This window comes from Elgaria multicarinata, chromosome 5 (genome assembly GCF_023053635.1).
Source record: "Elgaria multicarinata webbii isolate HBS135686 ecotype San Diego chromosome 5, rElgMul1.1.pri, whole genome shotgun sequence".
Classification (NCBI taxonomy): Eukaryota; Metazoa; Chordata; class Lepidosauria; order Squamata; family Anguidae; genus Elgaria; species Elgaria multicarinata.
Window position 1 is genome coordinate 135120572 of NC_086175.1, and position 18852 is coordinate 135139423.

Below are 18852 nucleotides of genomic sequence, written 5' to 3' on the forward strand. Positions count from 1 at the left end.
GGGATGATCCCGGGGCGATCCCTGGGATAAGTCCTCATCTAGACATGCCCCAAGCAAGATATAGCACTATGAAAGCGGTATATGGTAGGTGTCAATGGGCCCCAACAGTTGTCAGTGCGCTTCAATACCGCTATAAGGCAATAGTGTGGCTCCATACCACTTTCATAGTGCTATATCCTGCTTGGTGTAGATTAGGCCTGGTTGAAATCAGTGAGGCCTCCAAGTCTGCATAGTTAGGTTCAGGCCTGCAGGGTCGCTTTGGGTTAGCTATCTGCAGTTGTCTTCTGTCTTGCTAGCTCCCCCCCCCCCCATGTAAAACACCCCTGAATTCCCACTCTTGGATCACACATTAAATACATGGAAATAGGAACCATCTTGTAGTTCATAGAATCATAGAATCATAGAATAGCAGAGTTGGAAGGGGCCTACAAGGCCATCGAGTCCAACCCCCTGCTCAATGCAGGAATCCACCCTAAAGCATCCCTGACAGATGGTTGTCCAGCTGCCTCTTGAAGGCCTCTAGTGTGGGAGAGCCCACCACCTCCCTAGGTAGCTGATTCCATTGTCGCACTGCTCTAACAGTCAGGAAGTTTTTCCTGATGTCCAGCCGGAATCTGGCTTCCTTTAACTTGAGCCCGTTATTCCGTGTCCTGCACTCTGGGAGGATCGAGAAGAGATCCTGGCCCTCCTCTGTGTGACAACCTTTTAAGTATTTGAAAAGTGCTATCATGTCTCCCCTCAATCTTCTCTTCTCCAGGCTAAACATGCCCAGTTCTTTCAGTCTCTCTTCATAGGGCTTTGTTCTGCATCTGGAGTCTATCATGAGGACTAGGAAGCCATAAGGATGGCGTGAAAGGCTGAGGGAAAGTCCAATATTCCTCCCACCACTAATGGTTAAGATGGCTGGCTTGTTAAATAGGCGCGCGCACACACAATGGCTCTATGTCCTGAGTCACAGTAGATGGTTCTAGCAGGGCTCTCTGGTCCCAGTTTGAAGACTCTTCTTCCACAAAACCGCTGCACCCATCCTTCCAAAACTTTGTAGGTTTCTTAGCTGCTATACGCCATTTTCATAACAATTACCCACAAAATCTCCCTCTCTCAAAAGACTAGAACCGAACGGGGTCATCTCATGAAGCTGATTGGTGGGAGATCCAGGACAAATAAAAGTAAGGACTTCTTCACACAGCACATAGTTATATTATGGAACTCACTACCACAAGACGTAGTGATGGCCACCCATTTGGATGGCTTTATAAAAACGGGGTTGGATAAATTCCTAGAGGCAAAAGGTATCAATGGCTACAACCTTGATGGTTGTGTGCTATCTCCAGTATTCGAGGCAGTAAGCCTGGGTGCACCAGTTGCTGGGGAACATGGGTGGGAGGGTGCTGTTGCATCGTGTCCTGCTTTGTTGGTCCCTGGTTGATGGCTGGTTGGCCATTGTGGGAACAGAGTGCTGGACTAGATGGACCCATGGTCTGATCCAGCATCAGGGCTCTTCTGATGTTCTTAAAAGGCTTAGGATGAAAAGCACTTGGGGTGGGTGGGAGAGAACCCCCAAAGTACAAAGGCTGCTCCTGCACGATCCTCCCCAAATTTATTCATTTGAAACACGGCAGTCCCGACCCCCTTGGAAGTCCGGGTCCATCTAGTCTGGCATTCCAGTGCGGCCAACCTGCTGTTGGCCGGCAAACCCACAAGCACGACGTCCGTAATTATTGTTCAAAAATAATATTTAAAATTAAAAAAATAATTATGAATACATTTAAACGTGTAGTGGGGACAGAGAAAATTGGGGGGGGCAGTCCCATTCCCACCCCCAACCCACGCCTGACTACACCCTCTCTCCATCCCAGTTCCCACCTATGTCCACTGCCTATTCTTGGCCAGGTGGGGGGGGCGCTTCTCCTCCCCATTCCTCCCCCCAGGGAATCCTCCGGTCTTCTCCGTAGCAGGAGAGAGAGAAGTCACTTGGGACTTCATAGAATCATAGAATAGCAGAGTTGGAAGGGGCCTACAAGGCCATCGAGTCCAACCCCCTGCTCAATGCAGGAATCCACCCTAAAGCATCCCTGACAGGTGGTTGTCCAGCTGCCTCTTGAAGGCCTCTAGTGTGGGAGAGCCCACAACCTCCCTAGGTAGCTGATTCCACTATCGCACTGCTCTAACAGTCAGGAAGTTTTTCCTGATATCCAGCTGGAATCTGGCTTCCTTTAACTTGAGCCCGTTATTCCGTGTCCTGCACTCTGGGAGGATCGAGAAGAGATCCTGGCCCTCCTCTGAGTGACAACTTTCTAACTTGGGGGGGGGGAGGGCGGCTTTCACATTCTCTCTCCCCCTTCCCCCCCACCCCGTTCCCAGCCATGGGGATGCGCCCTGCTGTCGCAAGGCGCCTGGTCCCTTCGCCCCCTTCCCAAAGGACGCTGCCTTGGAACTGAGCCTGCCCAAGCGCCTTCAGCCCCCCTTCCCCATCCCCGGCAATTGCACGTCCCCCCCCCCCTCCCCCGGTGAATGGCGCTGCCCGGCCCGCCGGGCTGCATCACAATCCCCTGCCGGCTCCGCCCAGGCGGCCTCCGCGCGTCCCTCCCTCCCTCCGTGTGCTATAAATGGATGCGCGGGCAGCGCGTTCGCTAGTGCCGCTGCTGCAGCCGCTGAGTTCGTCGGTGCTCGAGAGGCGCTGCTGCGGATCGAACCTGTGGCGGGCAGGCGGGCAGGCAGGCGAGCGAGCGAGCGAGCGGTGGAGCTGCTGCGCTCTCCGCGCCCCCCACCCCCGCGCCCTGCCCGGTATGGATCTTGACCCCCGGCGGCCGCTGCTGAGGCTTTGACGCTGAAGCCATGAAGACCATCATCGCCGCCTACTCCGGCGTCCTGCGAGGTAGGGGATGGCGGGTACTCTGAATGACGCCCCCCCTCCTTAAAAGAAGGGGTATTCAGGGGGTAAAGCTGGCATCGGGGCTGGGGGGGGGGATATGCGGCCAGGCGGGATCCCCCCTCCCCCTAATCAGCACACCATTTCTGGAAAAATAAATAAATTAACATACATGGCATTTAACTGCATCTATTGCTTTTAAATAATATATAATTTAATAATGGTTGAATTTGTTTTAACTCTGTAAATTTATTGATTTAGACTGTATGCTTTTACCTGTATGCGGCCCTGAGATCTTAGTGATATAGGGCGGGATAGAAATGTTTGTTTATTTATTTATTTATTTATTACATTTCTATACCACCCAATAGCCGGAGCTCTCTGGGCGGTTCACAAATAAATAAACAAATAAATAAATAAATTTCTGCATCTTTCACAGCAGCCTTGGTCCTGGTGCCCTCCAGAGGGGGGTGGGACTACAAACCCCATAATTCTGGGGATTATGGGGTTTGTAGTCCCACCCACCCCTCTGGAGGGCACCAGGTTGGGCAAGGCTGCTGTAGAGGCTGCTAAAAATACACCCTCCCCCACCCTAAAAAAGATGTTAATTATTCCTGGGGGGTTGCAAGAGGACAGAAGGGGTCGAAAGGGGAGAACAAAGATTGCTGCACCTGCTTCCCCGGGAGTAAGGCCCATACAACTAAATGGAAATCGCTTCTGAGAAAGCACGCGTAGGATTTATGGGTGTATTTGTTGATTTTGGTAAAGGTCAGCTGTTGAAAAATGAGCCCTGTTGCGAGATGCTGGACAGACGGGCTGTTTTCTCTCCTCCCTCCCTGCCCACCTCCCTTTCTTTCTAAACTCTTCCTCTACCCCTAGGGTGACCATATGGAAAGGAGGACAAGGCTCCTGTATCTTTAACTGTTGCATAGAAAAGGGAGTTTCAGCAGCTGTCCTTTGTATGCATGCAGCACCTGCTGAAATTCCCTCTTCATCACAACAGTTAAAGCTGCAGGAGCTATGCTAGCGTGTCCAGATACAAAAGAGGGGAGGGCTCCTTAAGCTTTAACTGTTGTGATGAAGAGGACATTTCACCAGGTGCTCCATGTATACAAAGGACACCTGTTGAAATTCCCTTTTCCATGCAACTGTTAAAGATACTAGAGCCTGGTCCTCCTTTCCACAGGGTCACCCTATTTACAGGGGGTTGGACTCGATGGCCTTTAGGCCCCTTCCAACTCTACTATTCTATGATTCTATACCCCTGACCGTCTGCTCCTTGTTGTGTGGGTTTTTGTTATTGTCTTTTTGCCCCCTTATGGCTCTATCAGTGGAAGGGAAGGAAACACTCAGGGTTCCTGACTGTCGCTTCTCCTGTTTGTCCCTCATTATTTCGTCTTTCTAACGGAAAAGAAGTAAACAATGTGCACGTGGACCATTTAGTGGAGCGTTTTAATCGCTGGCGGCTTCTCCTGCACATAGCCGGAGATAGCCACAAGTCTAAAAAAATATTTCGGACTTACCGGGGTCTTTTTTTGTCACAGGGAGAAGGCCAGAAGGGGTGGGCAGCGGGAGGCGGACGACGTTGTGAATAGGGACCCGCGAAAATCCGTGAGCTCCCAGTAATGAATGTGCAGTAAAACACTCATCTGATGATGCTCTTATAGTGCCCTGGTTTCAGCAGGAACCTCATAGACTGAGAGATTTTTTCCTTTTGGCTCTCTGCTTGCCATATGTGACGGCATTTCAACCCTCCTTGGATTTCGGCGCAGCTGCCTCCGGAGTTGCGAAGGTACCGTCGGATGCAGATGCCTCCGGGAGCAGTTAGATTCCATCTTGATGGGTACATAGGGTGTAATTATCGAGCCAATTTAGCTCCGGTTCAACCTGCCTGGAGGGAGCTGCTTTCGAACCAGATTAGGCAAGCGGGTGACTTGATGGTTGAGCCATGATAGCTTAGTGGACTTTTGGTCTACCTCTGAATCCCAGGATCTTTGGGGGATGAAGAGAGGAGGGCTCTTGGCGTCTCAGAGATCATTTCCTGGTCATTGGAAAAAGCAAGATTCTGAACTTTTTAATGTGACCCAACAGGCCCTTCTTACGTTCTTGAGCCTTGGTGGCCCAGTGGACGCCGTCCGCTTCGCACTGTTATGTCCGGACGCTGCAGCAAAACCACAAGGTTCCTCTAGAGCAGCTTTTCCCAACTGGGCACCCTCCTGATGTGTTGGACTGCATCTCCCAGCATCCCCAGGATGCTGGGAGTTGTAGTCCAAAATATCTGGAATGGCGAAACCTGTAAATGTCGGTTTGTGGACAAGCGCTGCTTGGTACAAGCCAAGGCACGGGGAGCCTGGGGCCATCCAGATGTTGTTGGACTCCAACTCCCATCAGGGGCAACCAGCAAGGTCAAGGATGATGAGAGTTGGACTCCAACAATATCTGGATGGTCATGAATTTCTCTGCTTTAGGTATAAGTGGCTTGCCGTTGTAAATTCTCATTTCAAAGGTTGTTTGCAGATGTGTGATTGCACGGAGCCTGTGGGGAAAGGGATTTGGGGCTTTGTTTGATCTGCACCTTGCTTAGGGGTCACTTTCCTCCTCCCCCTCCCCCTCCATAAACTGCTATGCGATATTGATTCCTTCTGAAAGACTCCTGTCATGCAGCGGTGGGAGATGTTTGCCTCCCGCAGATGTGGTTTGACTGCAGCTCCCAGAGTGGATTCATCACCTCACTGACATTGGAGCCACCAGCCTCCGCTGCACAACAGCAATAAAATTTAGCCATTTTTATGGCTTGTGTATGGGGAGGATAGACTGCTCTACTCTCAGGCAATGTGGGGTCACCCAGCTAAATAGCTTGTCGGTAGTTCTAGGACCGACCGACCGACCAAAGGAAGTACTATTTTATACGAGACGTCATTACTTAATAGATGCCTTCCCCAACCTGGCACCTTCCAGATGTTTTTGGACTACAGTTACCATTATCCCCAACCACGTGCAGTGGTTGGGGTGGGTGGGAGTTATAGTCCAACCTTTCCAAAGGCTGCTCAACTGGAGAAGGCAGCTTGATAGAAGGCACTGCAATCGGATGTGATGGTGGCTGCCGGCTGAAACGGTGTCAGAAGGAGATTGGAGAAGCACATGAAGAGTTCGTAGAATCATAGAATAGTAGAGCTGGAAGGGGCCTACAAGGCCATCGAGTCCAACCCCCTGCTCAATGCAGGAATCTACCCTAAAGCATCCCCGACAGATGCTTGTCCAGCTGCCTCTTGAAGGCCTCTAGTGTGGGAGAGCCCACAACCTCCCTAGGGAACTGGTTCCATTGTCGTACTGCTCTAACAGTTGTTGCCGTCTTGGCTGTGAAGGTGATAGAACTTCTCCGTGTTTAGAGGCCGTGTGCTGGGATGCAAGTGCAGAGAGGAGGAGGGTGGCCTTTCATGTGGTGTGGTGGTTAGAGTGTCGGACTGGGACTTGGGAGCCCTGGGTTCTAGTCTCCTTTTCTTTTTCCTAAAGCTTTTAACACTTGATGTTGTGCAGACTTTATACTGTTAGTTTTACCCTACCCTGTGCCCGTTTGCATTCTCTTCCCCTCCTTATTGTTCTACTATGATTTTATTAGATTGTAAGCCTATGCGGCAGGGTCTTGCTATTTACTGTTTTACTCTGTACAGCACCATGTACATTGATGGTGCTATATAAATAAATAAATAATAATAATAATAATAATAATAATAATAATAATAATAATGAAGCTCACGGAGTGACTTTGGGCCAGTCACTGACTTTCAATTATTATTATTATTTATTATTTATTTATTTATTTATATAGCACCATCAATGTACATGGTGCTGTACAGAGTAAAACAATAAATAGCAAGACCCTGCTGCATAGGCTTACATTCTAATAAAATCATAACTGAACCTACCTCACAGGGTTGTTGTGAGATAAAGTGGAGATCAGGATAAGAACACAAGAAGGGCCCTGATGCTGGATCAGACCGAGGGTCCATCTAGTCCAGCACTCTGTTCACACAGGGGCCAACCAGCCATCGGCCAGGGATGAACAAGCAGGACATGGTGCAACAGCACCCTCCCACCCATGTTCCCCAGCAACTGGTACACATAGGCTTACTGCGTTGGATACTGGAGATAGCACACAACCACCACCCCTTTTAACCTGTTAGTTTTTAATTTTTTTAATACGTTTTTAATTTTACTGTAGGTTTAATTCTATTTTAACTTTTGTAATTTATATTTATATGCTTTAATTGTACGTGTTTTAATCTTGAGTCCCTGTATTGGGAAAAAGGCGGGATATAAATATAATAAATAATAACATAATAATCATGGCAAGTAGCCATTGATAGCCTTCTCCTCCAAGAATTCATCCAACCCACTTTTAAAGCCATGTAAGCTGTCTTCAGCTCTTTGCAAGAGGAGAAATGGTGGGATATAAATGTAATTATACACATTTATAGGAAAACATTTACAGCAGTGGTTCCCAAACATTTTCAGTTAACCGTCCCCTTGGTTCCACAAACTCATGCCCAGTGCCCCCTACCCTACCCTACCCTATAAAAATCATTATTCAGAATAGTGGTTTTCAACGACCCACCAAGGAAGATAATAACAATATAATTCAAAACAGTAACAATTAATTGAATATTTAGTAAAAATCCAATTACATTTTTTTAGTTTATTCAATTAAACATAATTGAAGGGGCCGCACTCCTCTTGATCCTGCTGGTCTGTGTGCCCGGGCTGAGTGGTGGCGGCAGCCTGGCAGAGGAGCTGAGAATGAAAAAGGGGGCGAACTGCATGCAACCCGTTTAAATGGGAAGCACCCGCCACAGGCTTGCTGAGGGAGGGTGGGAGGGAAAAGATAGCAAACGCCTCTGTTTTGCAGCCGGCGTGGCGGGGCACACCAAGCAGGGTATGTCTCTTCATTAGCGTTTTAGTGCTTTTGAAACATTTCAGTTCACCGTTAAAAGGACTGTTCTTAAACGATATTAATACATGTGTGGATTCTTCTTCCCCTATATGGCTTGGGACCAAACTACCTTCTCCCATAAAAATGTCCCTGGGTTTTAAGACCTCCTGGAGAGGCACTTCTCGGAAAACAGCACCTCGAGTGCCCCCCTGTCACCCCCTTGCCTCTTAACTACCCCCTATCAAAGTGGTACCACTCACTTTGGAACCACTGGTTTATATGATCCTCCTGCGCGCTCTCTCTCTCTCTCTCTCTCTCCCTCTCTCTCTCTTCCTCTTTGTCTCTGTGTCTCTCTCTGCCTCTCTGCTCACGGGCTTGCTAGAGGCAGCTGGCCGGCTACTGTGCAGGAGGAGGAAGTTGACTAGTTGGCTCTTTGGCCTGAACCAATATGGCTCTTTGACAACTCATATAGTGTCACATATGCTTCCCTCTTCAACACTCTTCCCTATAAGCAGTTGCGGGCCCAAGTTGTTCATTCAGACGACCCCTTTGCTGGGATCAGCTTCGGAAACAGAGCCAACATTAGAGTTGGGTGGATCTTGTCCTCAGGATGTGGCATAAAGAACACCTTGCTCTGACTGGAGAAGAGAAGATTGAGGGGAGACATGATAACACTCTTCAAATACTTGGAAGGTTGTCACACAGAGGAGGGCCAGGATCCCTTCTCGATCCTCCCAGAGTGAAGGACACGGAATAATGGGCTCAAGTTAAAGGAAGCCAGATTTCAGCTGGACATCAGGAAAAACTTCCTGACTGTTAGAGCAGTACGACAATGGAACCAGTTACCTAGGGAGGTTGTGGGCTCTCCCACACTAGAGGCCTTCAAGAGGCAGCTGGACCACCATCTGTCAGGGATGCTTTAGGGTAGATCCCTGCATTGAGCAGGGGGTTGGACTCGATGGCCTTGTAGGCCCCTTCCAACTCTGCTATTCTATGATTCAGGGGTACTTGCTTGGAAAGGAATCCCTCCAGACTTGTTCCCTTGTAAACTCTTCGGGGATGACAGCCATATAACTCCCTACCCTACCACTGTATTATGGTTCTATTGACGGCTTCTGGCCGTTCTGTTTGAAGGGAAGAGCCATGGATGGACACGGATACCTCATTGAGTCTCAGAACCTGAGAATGAAGAGGGGGTAGCCATCAACTTCATGCCCTGGTTGTGGGCTTACCAGAAGCACCAGGTTGGCTGCTATGGACTGAGGTGGAGCTTTACTCTGATCCAAGATGGTCCTTGTGTGAAATGGACCGTTGTCTAGTAAAAAGCTCTGCATTTGTGTAAAATGTAGAAGGGTCTCCTGGGTGGATAGATTTTCTGTGCTCAGTGTGGTATCTAGGTGTGGTGTAGTGGCTGAAGTGTTGGACTGGGAGTCGGGAGATTCGGGTTCTAGTCCTCACTCAGCCATGGAAACCCACTGGGTGACTTTGGGCCAGTCACAGACTCTCAGCCCAACCTACCTCACAGGGTTGTTGTTGTTGTGAGGATACAATGGAGAGGAGGAGGATTATGTACGCCACCTTGGGTTCCTTAAGAGGAAAAAAGGTGGGATGTAAATGCAAAAATAAATAAGAAATAATAAAATAGGTCTCTTTTGGAGTCTTCAGGAATGCATAATATTTTTTTACATATTAAAAGTATTTATGTGTCTTTTCTGCCCACTTGGGCCCTCAACCAGGTGCCCTAGAGGTGTTTTGAGATGCAGCTCCCACAGTCCTTGACCCTTGGCCATGCTGGCTGGGGGTGATGGGAGTTGTAGTCTGAAATATCTGGAGGGCACCAGGTTGGGGAAGCCTGGGCTCTAAGCATGGCTTACGATTGAGTAGCCATGATGCAAATCGGACAGAGAGCAAAGAGGGCAAGTTCAGCAAAGAATCCATTTGCTTTTCAGGGCTTGGTGGTGGTGGTGGTATGTTGGACTTGATGGACCCTTAGTCTGATTCTAGTCCCCAGAGTGCAGGACACGGAATAATGGGCTCAAGTTACAGGAAGCCAGACTCCGGCCGGACATCAGGAAAAACTTCCTGACTGTTAGAGCAGTACGACAATGGAACCAGTTACCTAGGGAGGTGGTGGGCTCTCCCACACTAGAGGCCTTCAAGAGGCAGCTGGACAACCCTCTGTCAGGTATGCTGTAGGGTGGATTCCTGCATCAATGGCCTTATAGGCCCCTTCCAACTCTACTATTCTGTGATTCTTATGTAGCAGGTGCAACGTAAGTGTGACAGCTGAGTTCAGAGTGGTCCTTCTTCATCAGTCCTGTGCTTGTTCACTTGGACGTAAATCAAACTTGGCCTTCTCCAAACTGGCGTCCTTGAGATATCTTAGACTACAGTTCCCTGCACTCCCAGCTAAGTGACTGGGGATGCTGGGAGCTAAAATCTGACACCTCTTGAGAGTGCAAGTTTGGGGAAAGCTGGGTAACTTTTTCTGGGTAACTTAGGCCATAGCTAGACCTAAGGTTTATCCCTGGATCGTCCAGGGGTCAAACCTGTTCATCTAGGTGACACACAGGGGATCCAGTGCTCAGGCAGGGGCGAACCCTGGATGATCCCAGGGTAAACCTTAGGTCTGGCTGTGGCCCTAGTCCCAGAAAAACGTGCAATGGATTGCCACCATAAGACTGATTCTTTCCTTACTGTTTTTTTTTTAAAAAAACCCTACAGTAGTTGGTTGTAGCATTGACTGTTTATGTCCTTTAAGACTATCGCTGTGGAAATGTGTGTCCTTGGGTTCTGCTCTTCTCATTCGAGTAGATCTAATTTTGGAGTTACGCGCCTTAATTTTAATTGATGCTGGCATCCATGTCAGGAACTTTTTTGAAATTGACAGCCCAAACTTTGTAACTTTGAGCAGTATCTTTCTCCCCGCATACCACAGACCCTGTATTGCAGACGGGAGGCTGAGTGAGGGGCGTTTTGCCCAAGCGAGAGCAGCTCCAGTTCAAAGCCAAAGAGCTGAAGCCCAAAAGTGCTATGAATGAAATAGAATTGCCTCCTGAAACACCTAAAGCAGTATGGTTAGGAGTCTCTGGAGCAGAGCTTTCCAAACGGTGTGTCGCGACACGTTAGTGTGTCAGCTGCAGTGTGTAGGTGTGTCATGCGAACGTAACGAGAAACCTCTTGAGTCTCTGTGAAATAAGCAATACCAACTTGCATGCATTTTTACGCAGCAAAGGTGCCGATTAGTATGGTGCACTAGTACGTTCCCCTTCCGTCGTATCCGTGCATGCACAGCGCGGTCGAGGGATCATACAGGGACTGCGCATGCGCAGTATGCATAATCGGGTCGAAACAGCTGATTCCGCGTCACTTCTGGCGATGCAGCTGCGCCTGAAGTGACGCATTCGAGAAATTCCATGGGTCCAGTTTTTTGATAGAACACCGCCTCAACCGCCGCTCGATCGCAGCTCGACAAAATTGGTTCAATGTGAAAAGTCTTGGAAATGTATGTGATTATCTTGCAGATCAATATTTTTAAAAAAATATAAACAAAAGGTTTTCATGAGATATGTTGTGTCCCCCTACATTTAGTTATTACAATTTATGTATGTGTCCGTATCTCTTATAAGGGGTTAGTTTAACCTCCGGTTTGCTAGTAAAACTGAATTACTGTGTCGCGAAGTGATGCATGTCTAAAAAGTGTGTCACCGACATGAAAAGTTTGGAAAGCTCTGCTCTGGAGGGTAGCTGTGTAGTCCTTGGCAGGCAAACACAAGGTGCCTTCTGGCACTTTAAAGACAAATGGATTTGTTCTGGAATGAGCTTTCATGGACTATAGCTTTCTTCATATGAGGCCTGCAGTATTATGGAGAGTTTCATAGACCCTGTTCAGAAGACACCTTAAACCACGGCTTTAACCACTCTAATTCACCACGGTTAAAGCCCTGGTTTAAGGTGTCTTTTGCACAAAGCCACGGAGAGTTTAGATGCAGTATAGATAGTTGGGGGCAGGGGGGTTGAGAGGAGGAAATTAAATGCAGAAAATAATAGGGTGACCCTATGGAAAGGAGGACTGGGCTCCATTGCACAGAAAAGGGAATTTCAGCAGGTGTCATTTGTATGCATGCAGCACCTGGTGAAATTCCCTCTCTATCACAACGGTTAAAGCTGGAGGAGCCCTGCCCTCTTTTGTATCTGGTCATGAGGGTTTGAATTAAAACATAATATACATTGTTAAAAACATCCTAAAAAACATCCTAAAAACATCTTAAAATTCCACTGGATAGGCCTGCTGGAATAGATCAGTCTTTATTGCTTTTTTAAATTCTAAAAGACCGTCAAGTTGACGAATTTCCTCCGGCAGGCCATTCTACAGTCTGGGAGCAGCAGAAGAGAAGGTCCTTTGGGTAACAGTTGTTAATCTAGTTTTTGCTAGCTGTAATAATAATAATAATAATAATAATAATAATAATGCCTTCGATGAAAGATTATGGGCTCATCTACACCAAGCAGATATTCCACCATGAAAGTGGTATGAAAGCAGTATATAAAAGGCAGGAGCCGCACGACTGCTTATAGCAGTATTGAAGTTCACTGGCAATTGTTGGGGCCCATTGACCTCTTTCATAGTGTTATATCCTGCCTGGTGTAGATGTGTCAATGGGCTCCAACAGTTCTCAGTGCACTTCAGTACCACTATAAAGCAGTCGTGTAGATCCTGCAGTGCACGTCAATATCACTATAAAGCAGTGGTGTGGCTCCTGCCTTTTATATACCGCTTTCATTTCGCTTTCATAGTGGAATATCCTGCTTGGTGTAGATGAGCCCTATATCAGAATAAATTTGTTAGGCTTTGAGGAGCCACAAGACATGTATGATAGGGGATGGATTTTTTTTTAATGAGTTGAAACAAAACAAATGACCACAAAGAGCAGATCCCGTTGATACATATATATTTATAAAACATCTGCATTGCATCCTATATTTGATTTAAATGAGTTGAATATAATTTTCAGTCTTTGGGGGTTAGCCTCCTTGTTTATTTGTGAGTTGGGGAAGGTTGCATAAGGGCCACTTGTTGAGTCCATGGGAGAGCTGAGATTTTTCGGCTCACTTTTAGCGACTACACTGGTGTGTAGTAAACCCCATACATACAACTTGCACTAGTATTTGTAAGTACTACCCCACCCCCCGGTGCTGTGATCACCTCAAAACAAAACCATCCCTACTTTTCATAAGAATATAAGAAGTGCCCTGATGCTGGATCAGACCAAGGGTCCATCTAGTCCAGCACTCTGTTCACACAGGGGCCAACCAGCCATCGTCCAGGGACCAACAAGGCAGGACATGGTGCAACGGCACCCTCCCACCCATGTTCCCCAGCAACTGGTGCACACAGGCTTTCTGCCTCGAATATTGGAGGTAGCATAGAGCCATCAGGGCTAGTAGCTATGGATAGCCCTCACCTCCAGGAATTTATCCAACCTCCTTTTAAAGCCATCCAAATGGGTGGCCATCGCTACATCTTGTGGTAGTGAGTTCCATAAATTAACTATGCGTTGTGTGAAGAAGGATTTCCTTTTATCTGCCCTGAATCTCCCACCAATCAGCTTCATGGGATGGCCCCACTGGGTTCTAGTATTTTGAGAGAGGGAGAAAAATGTCTCCCTGTCCACATTCTCCACGCCATGCCTAATTTTGTCCACCTCTATCATGTCTCCGCTTCAACCTCCATTTTTCCAAGCTCAATAATCCCAGCTGTTGTAACCTTCCCTCCTAGGGGAGATGCTCCAGCCCCTTGATCATTTGAGTTGCCCCTTTCTGCACTTTTTCCAGCTCTATAATATCCTTTTTTAGGATATTATTTTCCCTCCCTTGGGGAAAGTGGAGGCTTTTTAAAAGGCTGGATGCAGCACAGGGAGAGGCAGGAGGGGTGAATGGGGTTTGGGTAATTGGGTTGGGAGGCACCCCATGGCAGGAGCCCTGCCTACATTGTGATGTGCCTCTGCTATGCTTGCCCAGGGCACATGGGACGGAAAAAAAGTCCCTGCCATATGGTTTTCAAGCATCCTTAGGCCGTCGTGTGCCTCCCGATGTAGTGCAACGAAGCAACTTAAATGGTAGGTGCTTTCCTTGGCAAAACTCCAGGACTTCTCAAGGAGTTGGAAACAAGCAGTCCTCTGTTTGTCAGCCCAGAGGAGAGCGGCACTGTGCAACTCCGTCTTAGCGGTTCCTTCTGCCTTGTGAGAAACCATTGGAGCGAACTAGGCTTGCCCGTAGTTAAACACGACCTTCGTCACCTCAAGCCGGAGGACAGAATTGGCGAGAAAATGATTGATATTCTCCCCACCCCCAAATGGAACATCTTAAAGATTAAGTTTTATAAATAGGCCTTTATCCAGGGCAGGGTGTCTTAATGGATAAGACTTCCTTTCACCTCTGGGCCAAGTTGTACTCTTTTCGACGCCAGGTGAAGACCTTTTTATTTTCCCAGTATTTTGACATTTGTATCACCTTAGTCTTTTAACTTTTGCTGTTTTAAATTTCTATTTTAAAACTCTGCATTGCTGCTTGCTTTTATTCTGGGTGTACTTCTATATTGTGGTTTAAGGCTGTACTTTTGTGATTTTAATTTTCGTGAAACGCCCAGAAAGCTCCGGCTATTGGGTATAGAAATGCAATAAATAAATAAGTGGAGAAAAGCCATTTCCTTTCTCAAGCAGAGACCAGTACTTCTCAGCTCCATAGAATCATAGAATAGTAGAGTTGGAAGAGGCCTATAAGGGCATCAAGTCCAACCCCCTGCTCAATGCAGGAATCCACCTTAAAGCATCCCTGACAGATGGCTGTCCAGCTGCCTCTTAGAATCATAGACTAGCAGAGTTGGAAGGGGCCTATAAGGCCATCGAGTCCAACCCCCTGCTCAATGCAGGAATCCACCCTACAGCATTCTTGACAGATGGTTGTCCAGCTGCCTCTTTTTTTTTTTTTAATTTTTTTATTTTCTACAATACTAAACATATACATACATCACATAAGAAAAACACACACAACATACTACATAATTTTCAGTTGAATACAATATCTTATCTTAATAACATAATCTTAATAACATAATCAATACACCTACAGTGCACCCCCCACCACGGGATCTCATTCCTGCTTCCAAAATCTCATACTTTCTTCTGCTGGTGGATTCCCACTCCCTCTAGAAAAAACAAATATTAGGAACTGTTTCCAAATTCCTTCAAAATCATTTGATTTAGCTATACCTCTTCTCCATTTAATATTACTTGTTAATTTATCATTAATAGCTATATCCCACACTTCTTTATACCATTCTTCAATAGAATATTCCCCTTGTATCTTCCAGTTCCTAGCTATAATTAGTCTTGCTGCAATCAACAAATTCGTTATCAGTTCCTTAATTTCCTTTTTACATTTAAAATCTTCTTCAAATAGCGACAGCAATGCAACTTTTGGTGTTCTTTCTATCTTCATTTCAACAATTTCTTCAATCTCCAGAAACACCATCTTCCACAAATTCTGAACATAGTTACATTCCCACCACATATGCATATACGTTCCTTTAACCCCACAACCTCTCCAACAATTTGCCGATTGCTGCTTCTTGAATGCCTCTAGTGTGGAAGAGACCACCACATCCCTAGGTAACTGGTTCCATTGTCATACTGCTCTAACAGTCAGGAAGTTTTTCCTGATATCCAGCTGGAATCTGGTTTCCTTTAACTTGAGCCCGTTATTCCGTGTCCTGCACTTGGGAGGATCGAGAAGAGATCCTGGCCCTCCTCTGTGTGACAACCCTTTAAGTATTTGGAGAGTGCTCTCATGTCTCCCCTCAATCTTCTCTTGAGCTGGAGCGTGTTCAGAGGAGGGCAACCGGGATGATCAGGGGTCTGGCAACAAAGCCCTATGAAGAGAGACTGAAAGAACTGGGCATGTTTAGCCTGGAGAAGAGAAGATTGAGGGGAGACATGATAGCACTCTTCAAATCCTTAAAAGGTTGTCACGCAGAGGAGGGCCAGGATCTCTTCTCGATCCTCCCAGAGTGCAGGACACGGAATAACGGGCTCAAGTTACAGGAAGCCAGATTCCGGCTGGACATCAGGAAAAACTTCCTGACTGTTAGAGCAGTGCGACGGTGGAATCAGTTACCTAGGGAGGTTGTGGGCTCTCCTACACTAGAGGTATTCAAGAGGCAGCTGGACAGCCATCTGTCAGGGATGCTTTAGGGTGGATTCCTGCATTGAGCAGGGGGCTGGACTCGATGGCCTTGTCCAACTCTGCTGTTCTATGATTCTATGCTCTTCAGATGCTTGCCTGGGTGGACATGAGCCGTTGGACATGGGCAGAGGTGGGGCCAGTTGGCATGGGCCTACGATTTTGAAAGGGCCTACTCTGAATCCCCCTGGAGACCCTTTGGTAAAGATTTGTTACCTAGCTCTCCTGTGAGTGAGCAGTACTGACTAGGCTGACCCTATGAAAAGGAGGGCAGGGCTCCTTTATCTGTAGCAGTTGTGAAGAAAAGGGAATTTCACAGGTCTCATTTGTATGCATGCAGCACCTGGTGAAATTTCCTCTTTGTCACAACATTTAAAGCTGCAGGAGCCCTGCCCTCTTTTGTATCTGGTCACTCTAGTTTAGTTCCTGCAGCGTTAACTGTTGTGATGAAGAGGGAATTTCACCAGGTGCTGAATGCAAAGAAATGACTCCTGCTAAAATTCCCTTTTCTATATAACCGTTAAAGATATAGGAGCCCTGTAGCACACATGATTAAAACATCTTTAAAACATCCTCAAACCATTCTCAAATTATAAAATTCTATAAAACATTCTCTAATTATAAAATAATAAAATGCATTCCCCGGAGGCAAAGATGCAAGATAAAATTAAGCAGACTAGATATGATGTGAATTTCAAACTCGATGCTGTTTCACCGAAGGAAATTTATGGTCAAATATTGAACTTGAGATTGGGCAATATTTCCCCAAATGTCCTCATTGTGTTGCGCATTTTTCTGTCATTGCCAGCAGCAGGGGCCTCTAATGAGAGGGGCTTCAGTGTCCTAAAATGAATCAAGTCATTCTTTCAGTCCGCAATGGTGCAAGAACGTTTGAATGGAGTAGCAGTTTTGAACATTAACATTGACAAGGCAAAGTTGCTTGATTTTTCTGTTGTTGATGATGAATTTGCCCAAAGAAAAGCACGTAAAGCATTTCTGAATGTGAAGAAGTGATGTCTTATATACATCTTGAATAAAAGTGCTTGCCATTACCTTTTTTTAAAAAATAAATTGTTCTAGTTCGTATGTATTTAGAACTGGTTAAAAAATAGTTAATGAGCAGTTTGAAATGGGGCCTACATCTCCCATCTGGCCCGGGCCTATTACCAGCTTTGCCCGGCCCTGGCAATCACAAGGCTGGTACCAGAATCTACATGGGCCACGTGCTGCTGCTGGAAAATGACATGCAAAAAACAAAGGCAGCCCTGATTGCAGCTCATAAGGAAATTAACGTTATTTTGGCATGCCGGGAATAGGGTGGGTGGGATTTGGAGTGGACTTCCCCCAAAATTCTCTGGCCCTTTCTTCATTGAGTTAGGAAATGACCTCTTGCAATCTTTGTCCCTGTTGTGACATTTGTATACTTTGGATATGGGACCAAAGTTTCCCTGGGAACCTTGAGTGTTTGGTTGCTGAAACACAAGCCTTGCAGCCCTCTGGTTTCCCAAACAAGGAAAATCTTATGGTGCATCTCTAGTGTTGTTGTTGCTACCTGGGTGGCATACCTGGGCAGGTAGGTGCTCTTTCTCAATTTAGGTAATGCTCCCATTGTGCTGGGCTGGCCGACCAGTATCTTTTTAAGACTTCTAGCAGAATGTAAATTGCGGTAATCCCCGACCTGTATCTGGTGGTCTATTTAAAGAGCTTTTCTACACGAGGCATTTACTAGACGGTCATCATTCCCTACTTGTGGCGGTTGTTGTGACCTTCCAGTTTTGGTTCTGTTTGTAAACAGCACTTTTCAGCAAGTGTTTTTAGAGCAAGGAAAACGGGGTATTATTTCTCAAAGTGGGGGGAAAATGCTGTTTCCACTTGCTACTTCCACTATTCCATTATACCACAGTGCCACCTAGAGGTTACTTAGCAGAAAAGCAGGAAATGCTTCTCGTGCAGTGCTTGGATCTCAACGCTGGAATGAAGCTGAAAGGAAATTGAATGGATTAAGAGTCTTGTGCAGAAAAGGATGAAATTATGGGGTTTTGCATTGGGTAGTAACGTATTAAGCTGTTGAAACTATCACTTACCAGCATATGGTCACCAAAATACAGTGGGTGCCTTTTATCACCCCAGTTTATGATATATGTATTTTAACAGATCTTTCGATTAGTGCTAAAATGCTTTTCTGGATTAGTTGAATACCACTTGAAGGAAAGTGTTGCAGCATTTTAATGCTATAAAGCTAACTCTTAAAAAGGTGAAGAATAAATCCTTTTCAACCGCTACTTTTTTTGCAATGTGGTTAAGTGCAAGAGCACGGCCAATAGGTTTAGCTGGGTTTTTTTTAATGAGTGTTAGTATAGTGTTAGCAGTAGCGTGACACTTTTATTTAAGTGGTATTTATAAAATATCTATATTTCTATCTGGAACAAGGTTTAATGCCAGTTATGACATTAATAAAGAAAAAAACGAAACCAGGTGATAAAATAGAGTCCCGCCACAAATGTTATAGTGCAGCCTTCCTCAACCTGGGGGGCTCCAGATGTGTTGGACTGCATCTCCCAGAATGCCCCAGCCAGAGCTGGCTGGGGCATTCTGGGAGTTGTAGTCCAACACATCTGGAGCCCCCCAGGTTGAGGAAGGCTGTTATAGTGAATCTGTGCTAAGCAGAGATGTGAAAACCTAAGAGGGGGAAAATACAGAGGAGAAATGGGGGGAAACTTGAAAAATTATTCCCCCTCCCCACAAAACATCCCTGAAGGAAAACCAACTCCCCAAATTTTCAGCTCCCCATTCCTCCGCCCCACCTCCA

The 18852-nt window shown here is 46.5% G+C and overlaps 1 protein-coding gene across 1 annotated transcript in view; it reads left to right on the forward strand.

The window, feature by feature from the left end:
• Window positions 1-2757: 2757 nt before the first annotated feature.
• DGAT2 (diacylglycerol O-acyltransferase 2) overlaps window positions 2758-18852 on the forward strand; it is a 58039-nt gene continuing 41944 nt past the window's right edge. The window contains exon 1 of the mRNA XM_063127274.1: window positions 2758-2878. Within this exon, the coding sequence (XP_062983344.1) occupies window positions 2839-2878 (40 nt within the window). The 5' untranslated portion in view covers window positions 2758-2838. The remainder of the gene's footprint in view (window positions 2879-18852) is intronic.